Here is an 18,900-nt window from a genome sequence, read left to right as displayed (position 1 = left end):
GCCAAATTTTCTGTTGATCCTTTTTTTTCCAGAGAGAGTGAGAGCATCGGGGAGGGGAGTGCAGAGGGAGAGGGAGAGAGGGAATTTTATGCTGGCTCCACATTCAGTGGGGAGCCTGATTTGGGGCTTGATCCCAGGATTCTGAGACCATGATCTGAACTGAAATCAAGAGTCAGATGCATAAATGACTGAGCCACCCAGATGCTCCTGTTCTATTCCTAACCCAAGTTTGTGACTCCCCCAGCAACTGGAAGAATTGACATTGGTTAATAAACATTCTTTGGACTTTTTCCATCAGTCCTCTGACAAATGTGCAGGAAATCTTTATGTTTCCACAAAACACTTAGAAAAACCTGTGAATTTTCCCACAACTCAGCCTACACTTCCATACTCCATGTCAGTTCAGGCTTCTACTGATACCTCTTGCATTCTTCTCCTAGTCCATGTCAAATCTGCTGGGAGGCTTGGATGGTCCTTTGCTCTAGCAACCTTTGTGCAAATTTAATGCTGTTTCTTCCATGTTCTTATCATTATCCTTTCCAAATGAAAATAGAAATCTTGCTTTTGTTATTTTTTAAAGAGTTATTTATTTATTTATTTATTTACTTATTAATGAGAGAGAGAGAGAGAAGAGGAGAGGAGAGGAAGAGACATAGACAGGGGGAAAAGCTCCCTGCAAGGAGCATGATGCAGGACTCGATCCCTGGACCCTGGGATCATGCCCTGAACCAAAGGCAGATGCTCAACTGCTGAGCCACCCACGGGTCCCTCCTTTGTTATTTTTAATGCCCAGATCCCAGCACAGAGCCTGATGCAAAATGCCTCCTCAGTAGTGCTGGATGAAATTCAGGGTCTCCAAGGAGCATCATAAAATTTTTGAAACTTATATTGTGAAATATCACTGTCCTCCTCAATCCAAATCAAGATGCCATCGTGGTCCAAGTGGCATCTGTACTGTAGGAAATCATTGAGAGTAAAGATCAAAGTTGATCACCAGTCAGCTTGAGAACTCATCACCATCAGGGGAAGACAGGAGCTTCCATGGCTAGAGATGAGAATGGCTTTCATTGTGTTGTCCTGGGTGAATCATGAGCCTTCTTTCTCTTCCTACCCAGGATGCTGGCATTTAAAGCCACAGCTCAGCTCCTCATCTTGGGCTGCACATGGTGCCTGGGCATCCTGCAGGTGGGTCCAGCTGCCCACGTCATGGCTTACCTGTTCACCATCATCAACAGCCTGCAGGGTGTCTTCATCTTCCTGGTGTACTGCCTCCTCAGCCAGCAGGTACTACTGCCCAGCTCTCACCTGGGACGCTTCCTATCCTCACTCATCTCAGTGAACTGATTCAGAGCATACTTTGCCTTTGCAGGTGCGGGAGCAATATAGGAAATGGTTCAAAGGGATCAGGAGGACAGGAGCTGAGTCAGAGAAATACACAGTGTCCAGCAGGGCCACCTCTGAAGCCTCCAAATAAAGCATGGTAAGATCAGGCATTGCTCCCAGAGCACTTCATTAAGTGATCTGCTTAAGTACCATATGCTTACCCCATTGAGCACGTTAGTGTGCAACAGAATAGGCCCTTCAGTGGCTCACACTTGATTTGCTTTTTTTTGTATATTTTTTTTTATTGGAGTTCGATTTGCCAACATATACTATAACATCCAGTGCTCATCCTGTCAAGTGCCCCCTTAAATGCCCATCTTTTATCTATTAATTTAATGTTAACAATTTAGTTATTAATTAATTATTAACTTTCTGACTCCTCTATAAAGACGGTGCTTCCACCTGTTCTTTGGATCCCATCTTCATGCCTTATCCATTATTTTTAACTGTTAGCAATAGTCTCTTTTTAAAGGTTTGTTTAAGACTATATTTTGCTCCTTAGGGTATTGTGTTCATCTTACACATCAACATCTTTTTTTTAATAATAAATTTACTTTTTATTGGTGTTCAATTTGCCAACATTTAGCATAACACCCAGTGCTCATCCCGTCAAGTGCCCCCCTCAGTGCCTGCCAACCAGTCACCCACACCCCCTGCCCACCTCCCCTTCCACCACCCCTAGATCGTTTCCCAGAGTTAGGAGACTTTCATGTTCTGTCTCCCTTTCTGATATTTCCGACTCATTTTTTCTCCTTTCCCCTTTATTCCCTTTCACAATTATTTATATTCCCCAAATGAATGAGACCATATAATGTTTGTCCTTCTCTGATTGACTTATTTCACCCAGCATAATACCCTCCAGTTCCATCCACGTCGAAGTCAATGGTGGGTATTTGTCCTTTCTTTTTAAATTTAATTTAACTTAAATATTTTATTATAAATTTATTTTTTATTAGTGTGCAATTAGCCAACACATAGAATAACACCCAGTGCCCATCCCGTCAAGTGCCCACCTCAGTGCCCATCACCCAGTCACCCCCACCCCCCGCCTTCCTTCCCTTCCACCACCCCTAGTTCATTTCCCAGCGTTAGGAGTCTTTATGTTCTGTCTCCCTTTCTGATATTTCCCAGTCATTTTTTCTCCTTTCCCCTTTATTCCCTTTCACTATTATTTATATTCCCCAAATGAATGAGACCATATAATGTTTGTTCTTCTCCAATTGACTTATTTCACTCAGCATAATATCCTCCAGTTCCATCCATGTTGAAGCAAATGGTGGGTATTTGCCGTTTCTAATGGCTGAGTAATATTCCATTGTATACATAGACCACATCTTCTTTATCCATTCATCTTTCGATGGACACTGAGGCTCCTTCCGCAGTTTGGCTATTGCGGACATTGCTGCTAGAAACATCAGGGTGCAGGTGTCCCTGCGTTTCATTGCATCTGTATCTTTGGGGTAAATCCACAGCGGTGCAATTGCTGGGTCATAGGGCAGATGTATTTTTAACTCTTTGAGGAACTTCCACACAGTTTTCCAGAGGGGCTGCACCAGTTCACATTCCCACCAACAGTGCAAGAGGATTCCCCTTTCTCCACATCCTCTCCAACATTTGTGGTTTCCTGCCTTGTTAATTTTCCCCATTCTCACTGGTGTGAGGTGGTATCTCAATGTGGTTTTGATTTGTATTTCCCTGATGGCAAGTGATGCAGAGCATTTTCTCATGTGCATGTTGGCCATGTCTATGTCTTCCTCTGTGAGATTTCTGTTCATGTCTTTTGCCCATTTCATGATTGGATGTTTGTTTCTTTGCTGTTGAGTTTAAGAAGTTCTGTTTTTCTTTGATTATTAATTTTTATTATAATTTTTATTATTTTTTTAAAAAATAAATTTGTTTTTTATTGGTGCTCAATTTGTCAACATAGAGAATAACACCCAATGCTCATCCTGTCAAGTGCCCACCTCAGCGCCCGCCACCCAGTCATCCCCACCCCCGGCCCACCTCTTCTTCCACCACTCCTAGTTCATTTCCCAGAGATAGGAGAGTTTAAAGAGTTATTTATAGATATTGGATACTAGCCCTTTATCTGATATGTAATTTGCAAATATCTTCTCCCATTCTGTAGGTTGTCTTTGAGTTTTTTATCTTTGGCTGTGCAAAAGCTCCACATCTTGATGAAGTCCCAATAGTTCATTTTTGCTTTTGTTTCTCTTGCCTTCATGGATGGATCTTGCAAGAAGTTGCTGTGGCCAAGTTCAAAAAGGATGTTGCCCGTGTTCTCAAGGATTTTGATGGAATCTTGTCTCACATTTAGATCTTTCATCCATTTTGAGTTTATCTTTGTGTATGGTGCAAGAGAGTGGTCTAGTTTCATTCTCCTGCATGTGGATGTCCAATTTTCCCAGCACCATTTATTTATTTATTTATTTTTTCCCAGCACCATTTATTGAAGAGACTGTCTTTCTTCCAGTGGATAGTCTTTCTTCCTTTGTCGAATATTAGTTGACCATAAAGTTCAGGGTCTACTTCTGGGTTCTCTATTCTGTTCCATTGATCTATGTGTCTGTTTTTGTGCCAGTACCACACTGTCTTGATGACCACAGCTTTGTAGTACAACCTGAAATCTGGCATTGTGATGCCCCCAGCTATGGTTTTCTTTTTTAAATTTCTCCTGGCTATTCGGGGTCTTTTCTGATTCCACACAAATTTAAAATAATTTGTTCTAACTCTCTGAAGAAAGTCCATGGTATTTTGATAGTGATTGCATTAAACGTGTAAATTGCCTGGTAACGTTGGCATTTTAACAATATTAATTCTGCCAATCCATGAGCATGGAATATTTTTCCATCTCTTTGTGTCTTCCTCAATTTCTTTCAGAAGTGTCTGTAGTTTTTAGGGTATAGATCCTTTACCTCTTTGGTAGGTTTATTCCTAGGTATCTGATGCTTTTGGGTGCAATGGGATTGACTTCTTCATTTCTCTTTCTTCAGTCTCATTTTTAGTGTATAGAAATGCCACTGACTTCTGGGCATTGATTTTGTATCCTGCCACACTGCCAAATTGCTGTATGAGTCCTAGCTATCTTGGGGTGGAGGCTTTTGAGTTTTCTATGTAGAGTATAATGTCATCGGCGAAGAGGGAGAGTTTGACTTCTTCTTTTCTATTTTGAATGCCTTTAATGTCTTTTTGTTGTCTGATTGCTGAGGCTAGGACTTCCAGTACTATGTTGAATAGCAGTGGTGAGAGTGGCCATCCCTGTCTTGTTCCTGATCTTAGCGGAAAGGCTCCCAGTGTTTTCCCATGGAGAATGATATTTGCTGTGGGCGTTTCATAGATGGTTTTTAAGATGCTGAGGAATGTTCCCTCTTTCCCAACACTCTGAAGATTTGACCAAGAATGGATGCTGTATTTTGTCAAATGCTTTCTTTGCATCTAATGAGAGGATCATATGGTTCTTGGTTTTTCTCTTGCTGATATGATGAATCACATTGATTGTTTATGAGTGTTGAACTAGCCTTGTGTCCCGGGGATAAATCCTACTTGGTCATGGTGAATAATTTTCTTAATGTGTTGTTGGATCCTATTGGCTGGTATCTTGTTGAGAATTTTTGCATCCATGTTCATCAGGGATATTGGTCTGTAATTTTCCTTTTTGGTGAGGTCTTTGTCTAGTTTTGGAATTAAGTTGATGCTGGCCCCGTAGAATGAATTTGGCAGTACTCCATCTCTTTCTATCTTTCCAAACAGCTTCAGTAGAATACATACGGTTTCTTCTTTAAACGTTTGATAGAATTCCCCTGGGAAGCCATCTGACCCTGGACTTTTGTATCTTGGGAGGTTAATGATGACTGCTTCAATTTCCTCCCTGGTTATGGGCCTGTTCAAGTTTTCTATTTCTACCTGATCCAGTTTTGGTAGTTTGTGGTTTTCCAGAAATGCTTCCATTTCTTCTAGATTGCCTAATTTATTGGCACATAGCTGCTCATAATATTTTTTAAAAATTGATTGTATTTCCTTGGTGTTGGTAGTGATCTCTCCTTTCTCATTCATGTTTTTATTAATTTGAGTCTTCTCTCTCTTCTTTTTAAATAGGTTGGCTAATGGTTTATCTATCTTATTAATTCTTTCAAAGAACCAACTCCTGGATCTGTTGATCTGTTCCACAGTTCTTTTGGTCTCGATTTAATTGAGTTCTGCTCGAATTTTAATTAAGTCTCTTCTTCTGCTGGGTGTAGGGTCCATTAGCTGCTTTTTCTCTAGCTCCTTTATGTGTAAGGTGAGCTTTTGTATTTGAGTTCTTTCCAGTTTTTGAATGGATGCTTCTATTGCGATGTATTTCCCCCTCAGGGCTGCTTTTGCGGCATCCCAAAGATTTTGAATGGTTGTATCTTCATTCTCATTAGTTTCCATGAATCTTTTAAATTCTTCCTTAATTTCCTGGTTGACCCTTTCATCTTTTAGCAGGATGGTCCTTAACCTCCACGTGTTTGAGGTCCTTCCAAACTTCTTGTTGTGATTTAGTTCTAATTTCAAGGCATTATGGTCTGAGAATATACAGGGGACTATCCCGATCTTTTGGTATCGGTTCAGACCCAATTTGTGACCCAGTATGTGGTCTATTCTGGAGAAAGTTCCATGTGCACTTGAGAAGAATGTGTATTCAGTTGATTTTCGATGTAAAGTTCTGTAGATATCTGTGAATCCATCTGGTCCAGTGTATCATTTAAAGCTCTCGTTTCTTTGGAGATGTGTGCTTAGAAGACCTAGCGAGTATAGAAAGAGCTACATTGAAGTCACCAAGTCTAAGTGTATTATTATCTAAGTATTTCTTCAGTTTGGTTATTAATTGGTTTAAATATTTGGCAGCTCCCACATTCGGGGCGTATATATTGAGGATTGTTAAGTCCTCTTGTTGGATAGATCCTTTGAGTATGAGATAGTGTCCCTCTTCATCTCTCACTACAGTCTTCGGGGTAAATTTTAGTTTATCTGATATGAGGATGGCTACCCCTGCTTTCTTTTGAGGACCATTTGAATGGTAAATGGTTCTCCAACCTTTTATTTTCAGGTTGTAGGTGTCCTTCTGTCTAAAATGAGTCTCTTGTAGACAGCAAATAGATGGGTCCTGCTTTTTTATCCAGTCTGAAACCCTGCGCCTTTTGATGGGGTCATTAAGCCCGTTCACGTTCAGAGTTACTATTGACAGATATGAGTTTAGTGTCATCATAATATCTATTCAGTCCTTGTTTTTGTGGATTGTTCCGCTGAACTTCTTCTTAAAGGGGAATTTTAAGAGTCCCCCTTAATATTTCTTGCAGAGCTGGTTTGGAGGTCACATATTCTTTCAGTTCCTGCCTGTCTTGGAAGTTCTTTATCTCTCCTTCCATTTTGAATGAGAGCCTTGCTGGATAAAGTATTCTTGGTTGCATGTTCTTCTCATTTGGGACCCTGAATATATCCTGCCAGCCCTTTCTGGCCTGCCTGGTCTCTGTGGAGAGGTCTGCTGTTACCCTAATATTCCTCCCCATAAAAGTCAGAGATCTCTGTCTCTTGCTGCTTTAAGGATCTTCTCTTTATCTTTGGAATTTGCAAGCTTCACTATTAAATGTTGAGGTGTTGAACGGTTTTTATTGATTTTAGGGGCGGGGTCTCTCTATTTCCTGGATCTGAATGCTTATTTCCCTTTCCAGATTAGGAAAGTTTTCAGCTATGATTTCTTCAAATACATATTCTGGCCCTCTGTCCCTTTTGGCGCCCTCGGGAACCCCATTTAAATGTAGGTTTTTCTTCCTCAGGCTGTCATTTATTTCCCTTAATCTATCCTCATGGTCTTTTAATTGTTTGTCTATTTTTTTTCTCAGTTTCCCTCTTTGCCATCAACTTGTCTTCTATGTCACTCACTCTTTCTTCTTCCTCATTAACCCTCATTGTTAGGACCTCTTGTTTGGATTGCATCTCATTCAATTGATTTTTAATTTCTGCCCAATTAGATCTAAATTCTGCAGTCATGAAGTATCCTGAATCCTTTTTGCTTTTTACTAGAGCCACCAGTAGCTTTATAATAGTGCTTCTGAATTGGCTTTCTGACATTGAATTTAATCCAAATTTTGCAACCCTGTGGGAGAGAGGACTGTTTCTGTTTCTTTTTTTTGATGTGAGGTTTTCCTTCTAGTCATTTTGCTCAGTGCAGAGTGGCCATAAGGAAGTTGTATTGGGAAAAGGAGAAAAAGTGAGAAAGGAAAAAATAAAGAAAAAGAAAAAAAAGAAGAATAAAAAAGAGAAGAAAAGAAAAGAAAAAAGGGGAGAGGTGGAAGCAAACAGAAACCAAAAAACAAGGGGGAGTATCGTCTGATTGTATATATTGTAAATCCTTCGACTTCCCCCTGGAACTTTCCAGTGCTGCTTGGTCAATAACTTGCTTTTCCCCTGTCCTTCTAGCTGGTGTTCTGGGGGAGGGGCTTGCTGTGCTGATTCTGAGGTGTGAGCACTTGGGGGAGCTCAGTGGAGTTGTTTTTCTGTTTATTCTGTGGGGCCACTGTGAGGCTCAGTGGGGGTTGTTTATCCTGTGAGGACCCAGGAGGAACAACAACAGTGGCAGCGGCCAGCTCTCCAGCCCTGGTGTCAACTCCTGCAGTAACTCTGGAGCTCTCAGTCTGCAGGGGCCTGGATGCTCTGGGGGCGGGCTGCTGATCTGCACAGTTCGGTGCCGCTCATGGGCAGGAGCATCCTGGCTGTCCTGGGCTATCCCGGCCTCTGCCTGTCCGGATCTTGGGCTGTGTCCCCCCGCACCCTGGGCTCCCAGGCCTGCGCTGCTGGAATCGCACTCCTGGGCCGCAGCCCCCTCTGCGCGGAGCCGCCGCCTCCGAGCTGCTCCCGGGTTCAGCCCGGCATGTGCTGCACCCTTTCCGGAGCTCGGCTGCGGGGTGTGGCATGCTCTCCCCCGGGGCGCACGTCCTCTGTTAGTGTCCCAGGGAGCCTGAGGGCATCCCCACCCTCCTGGGGTCCTGTTCGAGCTCCCTGCGAGTGCCTTTCCCTCTGGGAAGGTTGGTAAACCTCCTGCTTCTCCGGGCCTGGGCTTTCCTGTCCTGGGGGCACTCGGGGCAGCCTTAGCCCGGCTTCTCGCGGGGCCCCCTCCCCCTTGGATGCCTTTTTTTTCTTTATTTTTTTTACGTCTTCCTACAGAAGTGTGAACTCTTCTCACTGTAGCATGCCACCTGTTGTCTCTTCAAATCTCAGGCTGAATTGGTAGGTTTTCAGGATGATTTGAAAGTTATCTAGGTAATTTGGTGGGGACAGTGACTTGGGGACCTTACTCTTCCACCATCCTGCTCCCTCTGGTTCTCTTCTGTGTTAAAAAAACGTGTGCGACTTGCCCCACTTTTAGCTACCAGACAAGTGTTGACTTCTCTCTGCTTAAACGTACTCCCTACTTCCCCAACCTTTGCAAGTGTGGTTTCTTTCCCTTATCATGCCACCCAAACAAACATCTCTTAGACTTACAATGATCTCCATGTCCCTAAAAATTTTCTCAGAAACTGGGGACACTATTCATCTTTTCTGATGGAACACTCCATCCTTATCTTCTCTAGATTCTACTCATACAGACTTCTACATCTTTCTTCCACTCTCTCTAGCGTTTTTCTCTTTGTTTCATTTATAGCTCCATCCAATGGATCAGTTCCAGAAGCACTTCAGTTCTCATTAAGTTCTTTCCTCCTAGACAATAGCATCTATCCTTTAGGTTCAATTACCATCTAAATACAAATGACAGCCATGTACATTTCTCTCCCTGATCTCTGAGATCTAGATGAATATTTCCAGTTTCTTATTTCTCATATCTAGAACTAACTCAGCCTTCTAGTAAAAGACTTGCAATCTTTACCCCAATTTAGTCCTTTCCCATGATGTCTTTCTCTCTCTGGATGCACTACATTCATCTTGTGGCACAAGTTTGGACTCTTTACAAGTTATCCTCAGTAATGATCTTATTTCCCAGCACAGCCTATCCATTATACAATCCTTGTTTTATGTTCTCAATATGTTCCCAGTGTGTCCAGCAGGCTCAATCTTCATCACCCCTCCTTAGGACACTGCTATCTTTACTTGCCTAAATAGCTGCAGTATCCACCTAACTGACCACCCCTTTCTAGTCTTGTCACCTTCCTGTGCACCTTTACATACAAATCAGAGGGATCTTTTCAAAACACAAATAAAATCGTGTCACCCCTTTGTTAAACTCATTACATGTAGGATCAAACCTCAAATCTATAAATCAATGAGGACCTGCTTGGATTGTCTCCTGCTCACCTCTCCAGCTTCGTCTATTATGAATGTACCATCAGTCTGGCCAGATCAGATTTCTTTCAATTTTTTAAATTCACTGTGCTTCTTTGGTACAAAGGCTTTGCACATATTCCTTGTCCTTGAAACACTCTTTTGTTTTCCTTGACTCAAAAGTATGTCAGCCTTCACATCTCAGTTCACGTGTTCATTCCTCCAAGAAGCCTTCTCTTCCTGCTTAGGTTAGGTCGGGTTCTCTTGTTTTTCACCCTGATGGCCCCTGTGCCTTTCCTGCAGAGCATTTGTCAGAGTCATTTTAGTCTTGGTTTTCACTATTTGCTTTGTATCTGTCTTCCCTGTAGATTTCAGACCCAACAGGTGCCATGTTGGTTTTTCCCTCTAATGTATCCGCAGCATTTCACATGATGCCAGGCACATAGAAATGCTTGATACAACTGCTGCATGACTATTTAAATTAAATTCACAGAGTGCAGCTGCAGAAGGTGCAGGAACTGTCTTGCTCATCAATCTCTTTCTAACTTTCCCAGTGCTCATTAATGGTCTAGAGAGCAAATAAGTGAAGGGATACATAATAGAATGAATTGCCTGACCAGGAGGGTAATAAGACAGTAGAATAAACTACTGATTCGGTAATGATGCCCCCTTTCTCGCAAATTTCAAGTTTTTTCTCAGCCTTGTGGTTTTATTAGTGACCTTCACATCTACTTATTAAGACCCAAGTATTTCCTTATGATCCAAGAGCATTGTGTAGATACACTGACTGAAACAGGTCTGGACTGAAACAGGTCTGGAATGAAATCCCACTCTCCCAAGTGCTTGCTATATGAACTGGGTCAAATTGCCACACATTTTATATCTTCCGTTGCCTCCTCTTTCTCTTCCTTACACATGAGACAGTTGTCTTAGAATCACTGAATTGGAGCTAATTGCTGGATTCCTTATGTAGGCTTTCAGGTGGGTCATGCATTGGTGGGAGGGGGGCTGAATATCTCCCACATACACTGTAGATGTTGATTCAGCCAAGGATGGGGAATGTAACCATATCCACCTAACTGGGAGCTAATGCAACATCCCTTAGTACAACTGATGCCATCACATAAGGGGCAGGTCACACAGATCTGAGATGTTCCATTCTGGCTGTATCACAGCCTTGTCCCACTGGGAGCTTGCAGTTATTCAGCAAGAATGTAACAGATAGTCCACATCTTTCTGTTTAGGGAATGCTAATAGTACTTAACCCTCCATGTTTTTGGTGTCAGCCAGTCCTCAGCAAGGCCAATCTTCATTCCTGGAAGCTAATCCCTAGGAGTCCCTAAATAGTATCTGAGCTTCTCTCACTCTGGAATTCCAGTAAATGGGTATTTCCACATGGATTCTTTGTATTAGTTTCCTATTGCTATTGTAACAAGTTATCACAGACCTACTGCTAAAAACAACATAAACATTAAAGGTGCCTAGGTGGCTCAGTTGGTTAAGCATCTGACTCTTGATTTCAATTCAGGTCATGAACTCAGCATCCTGAGATCAAGCCCCACATCAGGCTCTGTGCTCAGCATTGAGTATGCTTGAGATTCTCTCTCCTTCTTCCCCTCCCACTGTACTCCCTCTCTCTCTAAAACAAACATTATATGGTCTCATTCATTTGGGTAATATAAATAATAGTGAAAGGGAATAGAGGGAAAGGGAGAAGAAATGGGTGGAAATATCAGAAAGGGAGACAGAACATGAAGACTCCTAACTCTGGGAAAAGAACTAGGGGTGGAGGAGGGCGGGGGTTGGGGATGACTGGGTGGCGGGCACTGAGGGGGGCACTTGATGGGATGAGCACTGGGTGTTATTCTGTATGTTGGCAAATTGAACACCAATAAAAATAAATTTATTATTAAAAAATAAAAGAAATTAGTAAATCTTTAAAAAAACAGAAACATTTATCTTACATATCTAGAAGTTTAAAGTTTCAAATGGGTCTTATGGGAGTAAAATCAAGGTGTCAGCATAGCTGAGTTCCCTCTGGAGACTTGAGGAAAGTTTTAATTCTTGTTTTCTTCCAGCACCTAGAGGCTGGCTGCATACCTTAGCTAGTAACCCCTCACTCTATTCACCTTTCAAAGCCTACAGTGCAGCATCTTCAACTGTATCTCTCTCTCTCTCTCTCTCTCTCACACACACACACACACTCTTTCTCTCTCCCTTGCTTCTGTCATTGTATCTCCCTTGCTCTCTTCAACTTTCCTGCATTCCTCTTTCCCTTAAAAAGACCTTTTTTCATTACACTGCCTCACTTTCCATTTACAATACTTAATTTTATCTGGAAAGTCCATTTTTTTCTGTGTAAAATGAAATATTCACAGGATCCAGAGATTAGAATGTGGGCATCTTTTTGGAATCCTTACTTTGTGTACCACACTATGGTAGGATGTCTACTGTACATAGGTTTGGTTTGCCTATTGTAGAGCCACCAAAATCTGCCTCAGGTTATAGTATTTGAGTAAATATCAACCCCCACCCCCTGTGATGATCTATACAGTGAAGAAACATACTTTCTGTGAGAAAAATAGCACCTCAGAGCCAAGGAATGTATTAAAATTTGAGTAATCTTATCACTGTTTCTACTGTCTTTGGGAAAAGGACTAAGCAAATTCATTCCTTTACGTATTTGTATCTTCTACTGTCTCCTAAAATTTGGTGCCTCTGGTGTTTAAAGATATAAGGAATGTTTCCCTCTCATCTTGTTATCTTTTCTGTGGTGTCCTGTAGTCTTGTTCAAGAAAAGCACTTGTGTTCAGTTCTAAGTAATTTCATGATGCATACTTTTAATAAACTCATTGTGTAGAGATAAGCATGTGAAGTTGCCTAACTCAAAAACCAGAAATCACACTAAAGTTCCTATAGACACAGGAACAAATAACTCATATTGGGAATGACAAGGATAAGTGGGAAAAGGAGAATTCACTGTTTTTTCCTTTACATCTTAGCTGATTGACAACAGGTAACATTTCATTTTTTTATAAATTTATTTTTTATTGGTATTCAATTTGTCAACATATAGAATAATACCCAGTGGTCATCCTGTCAAGTGCCCACCTCAGTGCCCATACGTTTCTGACCTTGTGTTAATTTCTCACTTACTGAAACGCCTAGGTGTCTAGCAGTTGACCATCTGCCTTTGGCCTAGGGCGAGATCCTGGAGTCCCAGGATTGAGTCCCACATTAGGCTCCCTGCATGGAGCCTGCCTCTCCCTCTGCTTAAGTCTCTGACTCTCTGTGTCTCTCATGAATAAATAAATAAAATGTTTAAAAAAATTTCCCACCTACCTTTTTAGTTCCTATATATGTAGAGTAGCATTTCACAAACCTTGTAGCAGAGTGATTTGGACATACATCTTGAAACAGATAATATTTTTCTATCGCACATTTCATTACTCTTATCTTCTGTAACTTAGGCGTTAAGAAATATAGGGAGATGGGACTTCTGGTGAAGATGTCACAAATATCTGATATTTTACTCTGACATATTCACTTGGCAAGGGGATTTTGTGATTGAAAGCTTCTTAAATTTCCTATATCTTTTTTTCAAAGGAAACTTTTAAAAAAGATTGTTGATTAATTTTGAGAGAGAGAGGTGGAGAGGGAGGGACAGAAGGAGAGGGAGAGAGAATCTCAAGCAGACTGTGCACTGAGTGTGGAGCCCAACATGGGGTTCGATATCATGGCTTACATCATGACTTGAGCTGAATCCAAGAGTCAGATGTGTAACTGACTCAGCCACCCAGATGCTTCAAAGGAATTTTTTGAATTATCTTTCTGTAGTCTTGTATATCACTTCTAAATATTGTTTTTCTAGGTCAATTAAAAATCTGATGAATTATATCCCCATCTCCCAAGGAAAATTGGAACTGTTAATCTCTGAGCCCTTGAGAGAGGATAAACAAGACTTCATTGTGTGTATATTTCAAGAAATTCACCATGTCAACAGTGTGAAAGAAGTCAACCTTGCTTGATACTCAATGCCTGCAAAATCTGGAATTTGTCTGTGCCCTTCAGTGTGCTTAGAAAACTCTCAACATATAAAGAGCCATCTGTGGACCAATTTCTTGGTCACTTTGGTTTACAACCTTTTCTGAAGTCTCTCCTTCCTACAAAGATGCTTCTAGATGCTGAACGTCTATGAGCAGGAAAACCTGCCTCAATGGATTTTCCTACCTACAGCAACCATGAGAGTGGACATGTTCACCCCAGAGTCTGGATTTTGAAATTTTTTTGTTCGTGTTCTGTGAGCTTAATTATTAATACTTTCAAAGATATCAGTTTCTCACTAGGTCCAAGGGAGTGATCACAAGAGACACAGGTTTAACCTTCATTGAGATTTCAGGGGGAAATAAAGTGATTTTTGCAGCTATGGTTGACTCAGAGGCTGAAAGATTCCAGTAAATCATATCTCTATAGCTGGACAACTGAAACATGAACCATTTCAGTCATTGCTGTCTTGTTTCATCATCACCTGATGATACAGATACTTGGAAAACTCTGATCATGATATGTATGTTTCAGGCTTTGTGGGCCAGCGTATTAGTCAGGGTTGTCCAGAGAAATAGAACCAACAGAACACACACACACACACACACACACACACACACACACACGTTTTTATGAAGGGATTATATATATATATAAAATATATTTGTATATTTTTATTGGGGTCTGATTTGCCAACATATAGTATAACATCCAGTGCTCAACCCATCCAGTGCCCCCCTCAGTGCCCGTCACCCAGCCACCCCATCCCCCTACCTAACTCCCATGAAGGGATTTACAATGAAGTATTGGCTCATGTGATTATGGAGCTGAGTCCCACAGTCTGCTTTCTGCAAGCTGGAGACCCAGGAAAGATGGTGGTTTAGTTTAAAGGCCTGAGATCCTGGGAGCTGATGGTATAGATTCCATACTGTGTCTGAAGGCTTGAGATTTGAGCCTGTTGATTGTAGAAGATGTACGTCCCAGTCAATTTACCAGACTGAATTCATTCAACCTTCCTCCACTTAAAAAATTTTTATTTAGGCTCTCAAGGGATTCGATGATGCCTATCCACATTGGAGAGGACCTTCTGCTTTACCCAGTCCATTGAAATGCTAATCTCTTCTGGAAACACCCTTACAGATACACCTAGAAATCATGTTTAACCAGCTATCTGGCATCCTGGGGCCCAGTCAAGTTGACACATGAAATTAGCCATCACTGCTAGAATCTATAGCAACAATATGACTCTGCCATTGTAGCATGAAAACTGCTATAGACATTCATAAATTGATGGTTATGACTGTTTTAATAAATCTTTATTTTTAGACACTGAATTTGAATTTCATGAAATGTTCATATGACCAAAATATCATTCTTCTTTTGATTTTTTTCACATGTTTAAAAATATAAGTACTGTTCTTACCTCGTATGAATGGGCACCTGCAACTCAATGGTGCATAGACCTGGTGGTGAGCCAGATTTTGCACATGGGCTGTTGTTGGCTGACCTGTATCCTAGGATGTTTGGGGGAACTCTTCATCCACACCAATTTATTCAGGCACTTTTCAAATATTTGTTGAGTACTTACTCTTTAAGGCACGATTTTAAATTGAAAGAAATGGAAATGGCACTTGACAGGATGAGCACTGGGTGTTATTCTGTATGTTGGCAAATTGAACACCAATAAAAAATTAATTTATTATTAAAAAAAGAAATGGAAATGAAGAAGGTAGACATGCTTCCCCTGTCCAGGAATCCTGAGGACCTTGTATTAGCTTAGACTTCTGTAACAAAATACCATAGACTGAGGGCTGAAACAACAGAAATTTATTTTGTCCCAAATGTGGAGGCTGGGAAGTCCAAATCTAGTTTTGACAGTGTTTGGTATTTGGTGAGAGCACTCTTCCTGTGTACCTTCTCACTGTGCTCTCTCTCTCTCTCTCTCTCTCTCTCACACACACACAATCATTCTATAGGCATCTATTGTTTACAGTTTTGATCTATCCTTATTATCATTATTTCTGTACATGTGCATATGTATTTATGTATCTCCATACATGTTATAGAAATGGATTCATGCTGTGTGGATAAAATTGTGGAATTTATTTTTTATACACAGCTTTTACACAGTTATAGAGTAGTCCCTAGTATGGCTATATCGTGTTTAACTGCTTCTTATTAATGAACATTTGGGTTACCTCCTGGCAGTGAAAATTCTGAATATAGAAGTTGCATATTTGATATTTTGATTGACATCTGTGTCAGAAACTACTGTTCTGGATACCACACTTATAATGGAAGGGGATGAGGCCTGGGATCCTTCACCTACTACACCAGAGGTCAGTAAACCTTCTTTAAAGGTCCAGATAGGAAATATTTTCAGCTTTGAGAGCCATATGGCCTCTTACAAGGCCTCAACTCAACTCTGTGGTTGTCCCCCCAAAACAATTATGTAGACAATACATCAATGAATGGGAATGACTATGTGCCAATAAAACTTTATATACAGACTCAGGCAGCCAGCCCATGAGCTGTTGTTTGCCAACCTCTGTAATAAACAGAAGTAAGTCCTAGGGTCAGAGTCAGAATTCAGGGACCTGCACATCTGAGAAGACAGAGGAGAAATTGAATGGGATAAGACAGAGTGTTCATATGTAAGTGGCCCTCCTTGCAGCCCTGACTACATCAGCCCTGAAGCTGGATCTGCTGGATGTGATGGCACACCTGATTCAGTGCATCCACGTGTTCCAACTGTTACTTCCTGTTAACAGTACACTGTCCTCTGCCTGCAGTTGTTTCTGATAAGAGGTCAATGAAAACTTATGTTGCGGTTTCTCCTCATCTAAGATGTCATTTTTCTTTGTTTTTTAGGATTTTGATTAGGATGTCTGTAGGTGTGCCTTTCTTTGTATTTGTCCTGCTTAGGGTTTACAGGCCTTCGTGAATCAATAAATTATGTCTTTCAACAAATTTGGGGAATTCTTAGCCATTATTTAAATATTTTTCTGCTCCATTTCTGTCCTCTCCTTTTATTTTTTTTTTAAAGATTTCATTTATTTACGAGAGAGACTCATTCCTGGGACTCCTAGATCATGCCTTGAGCCGAAGGCAGACACTCAAACACTGACCCACCCAGGCGTCCCTTTTTCTCTCCTTTCCTTGAAATTCAGATACAGAGAGTCCTCAGAAAACTGTATAAAACATTACTTTAAATGTAGAATATGTGTTTTTCTTTGTGAAATAGATTATTTGTAATTGACTAATTCATAATGAAAATGAAAGGCTATCAATGTACACTCATAAATACCCATAAAGGGCTTATGTTTTTGTATTGGATGACAGTCCTTTGGATGTATTCTCCTGACCCACTGGTGATCTTAGAACCAATGTAAGGATGACCATGTTAGAGCATTACTTACAGGGACATCTTAGGAGGTAGGGGAGCAAGTGGGAAACAACAAGAAATTTGGGACTAGGTGAAGGGCACTGAGGGGGCACTTGATGGGATGAGCACTACTGGATGTTTTTTTTAAAATAATAAATTTATTTTTTATTGGAGTTCAATTTGCCAACATACAGAATAACACCCAGTGCTCATCCCGTCAAGTGCCCCCCTCAGTGCCTATCACCCATTCACCCCCACCCCCCGCCCTCCTCCCCTTCCACCACCCCTAGTTCGGTTCCCAGAGTTAGGAGTCTTCATGTTGTGTCTCCCTTTCTGATATTTCCTACCCATTTCTTCTCCCTTCTCTTCTATTTCCTTTCACTATTATTTATATTCCCCAAATGAATGAGAACATACCCTGTTTGTCCTTCTCCAATTGACTTATTTCACTCAGCATAATACCCTTCAGTTCCATCCACGTTGAAGCAAATGGTGGGTATTTGTACTTTCTAATGGCTGAGTAATATTCCATTGTATACATAAACCACTTTATCCATTCATCTTTCAATGGACACCAAGGCTCCTTCCACAGTTTGGCTATTGTGGACATTGCTGCTATAAACATCGGGATGCAGGTGTCCCAGCGTTTCATTGCATCTGCATCTTTGGGGTAAATCTCCAGCAGAGCACTGGGTGTTATACTATATGTTGGCAAATTGAACTCCAATAATATATATACCATAGTCCATAGTTTACATTAGGGTTCACGCTTGGCATTGTGCATTCTATTGCTTGCATAGTTTTCAATACTTCACTCTTGCAAAATGGATTTTTTTTTTTAAAAACCTCAGCCATTAGAAATGACAAATACCCACCATTTGCTTCAACGTGGATGGAACTGGAGGGTATTATGCTGAGTGAAATAGGTCAATCGGAGGACAAACATTATATGTTCTCATTTATTTGTGGAATATAAATAATAGTGAAAGGGAATAGAAGGGAAGGGAGAAGAAATGGGTAGGAAATATCAGAAAGGGAGACAGAACATAAAGACTCCTAACTCTGGGAACTAAACTAGGGTGGTGGAAGGGGAGGAGGGTGGGGGATCAGGGTGAATGGGTGACGGGTACTGATGGGGGCACTTGACGGGATGAGCACTGGGTGTTATTCTGTATGTTGGCAAATTGAACACCAATAAAAATAAATTTACTATTAATAAAAACCTTCTTGTAAATATCTTCCTATGAATATGGTAGTGTTTCTCTGAGGTAAGATCAAAGGAAGTGGGATTCCTGGGTATGTGGGTGTGTGGGTATGTGCATCTTAAACTTTCCTTGCTAATAACAAATTGCTGAATAAAGTGTTTATATCAATTTACCCTAATGCCATAAAGCAATAACCATTTCATCCTGGTCTAACCCATATTGAATGCTGTCCAGTTTTGAGGATTTTTAAAAAATATCTTATTTATTTATTCATAAGAGACAGAGAGAGGCAGAGACATAGGTAGAAGGAGAAGCAGGCTCACTATGGGGAGCTTGATGTGGGACTTGATCCCAGGACCCTGGGCCATGACCTGAGCCAAAGGCAGATGCTCAAGCACTGAGCCACCCACGTACCCCTTGATGATTATTTTTTTCAATCTAATGCATGATAAAATTAGCTTCTTCTATTAGCTTCCTTGATTACTATGTATTTTTTAGTAATTTGTTTTTTTTCTTTCTGTTAATTACCGATTAATTTTAAAATATTTTATGAACCTTTTTATTATAGAATTTTAGAAGTTCTCTGTACATGATAGATATCAGTCT

At 40.8% G+C, this 18,900-nt stretch overlaps 1 protein-coding gene across 2 annotated transcripts in view; it reads left to right on the top strand.

Moving 5' to 3' along the window:
• Positions 1–14,084, top strand: part of LOC112908168 (adhesion G protein-coupled receptor E2) — a 41,354-nt gene extending 27,270 nt beyond the window's left edge. For both annotated transcript variants that reach the window (XM_072721374.1, XM_072721373.1), the window contains 3 exons: positions 1,116–1,284; positions 1,370–1,480; positions 13,532–14,084. In XM_072721374.1, the coding sequence (XP_072577475.1) occupies positions 1,116–1,284; positions 1,370–1,474 (274 nt within the window). In that variant the 3' untranslated portion in view covers positions 1,475–1,480; positions 13,532–14,084. The remainder of the gene's footprint in view (positions 1–1,115; positions 1,285–1,369; positions 1,481–13,531) is intronic.
• Positions 14,085–18,900: the final 4,816 nt, after the last annotated feature.

Source organism: Vulpes vulpes, chromosome 9 (genome assembly GCF_048418805.1).
Source record: "Vulpes vulpes isolate BD-2025 chromosome 9, VulVul3, whole genome shotgun sequence".
NCBI classification, from domain to species: domain Eukaryota; kingdom Metazoa; phylum Chordata; class Mammalia; order Carnivora; family Canidae; genus Vulpes; species Vulpes vulpes.
The sequence above is the reverse complement of the archived record's forward strand: the minus strand, read 5'-3'. Positions and strand labels throughout refer to the sequence as shown.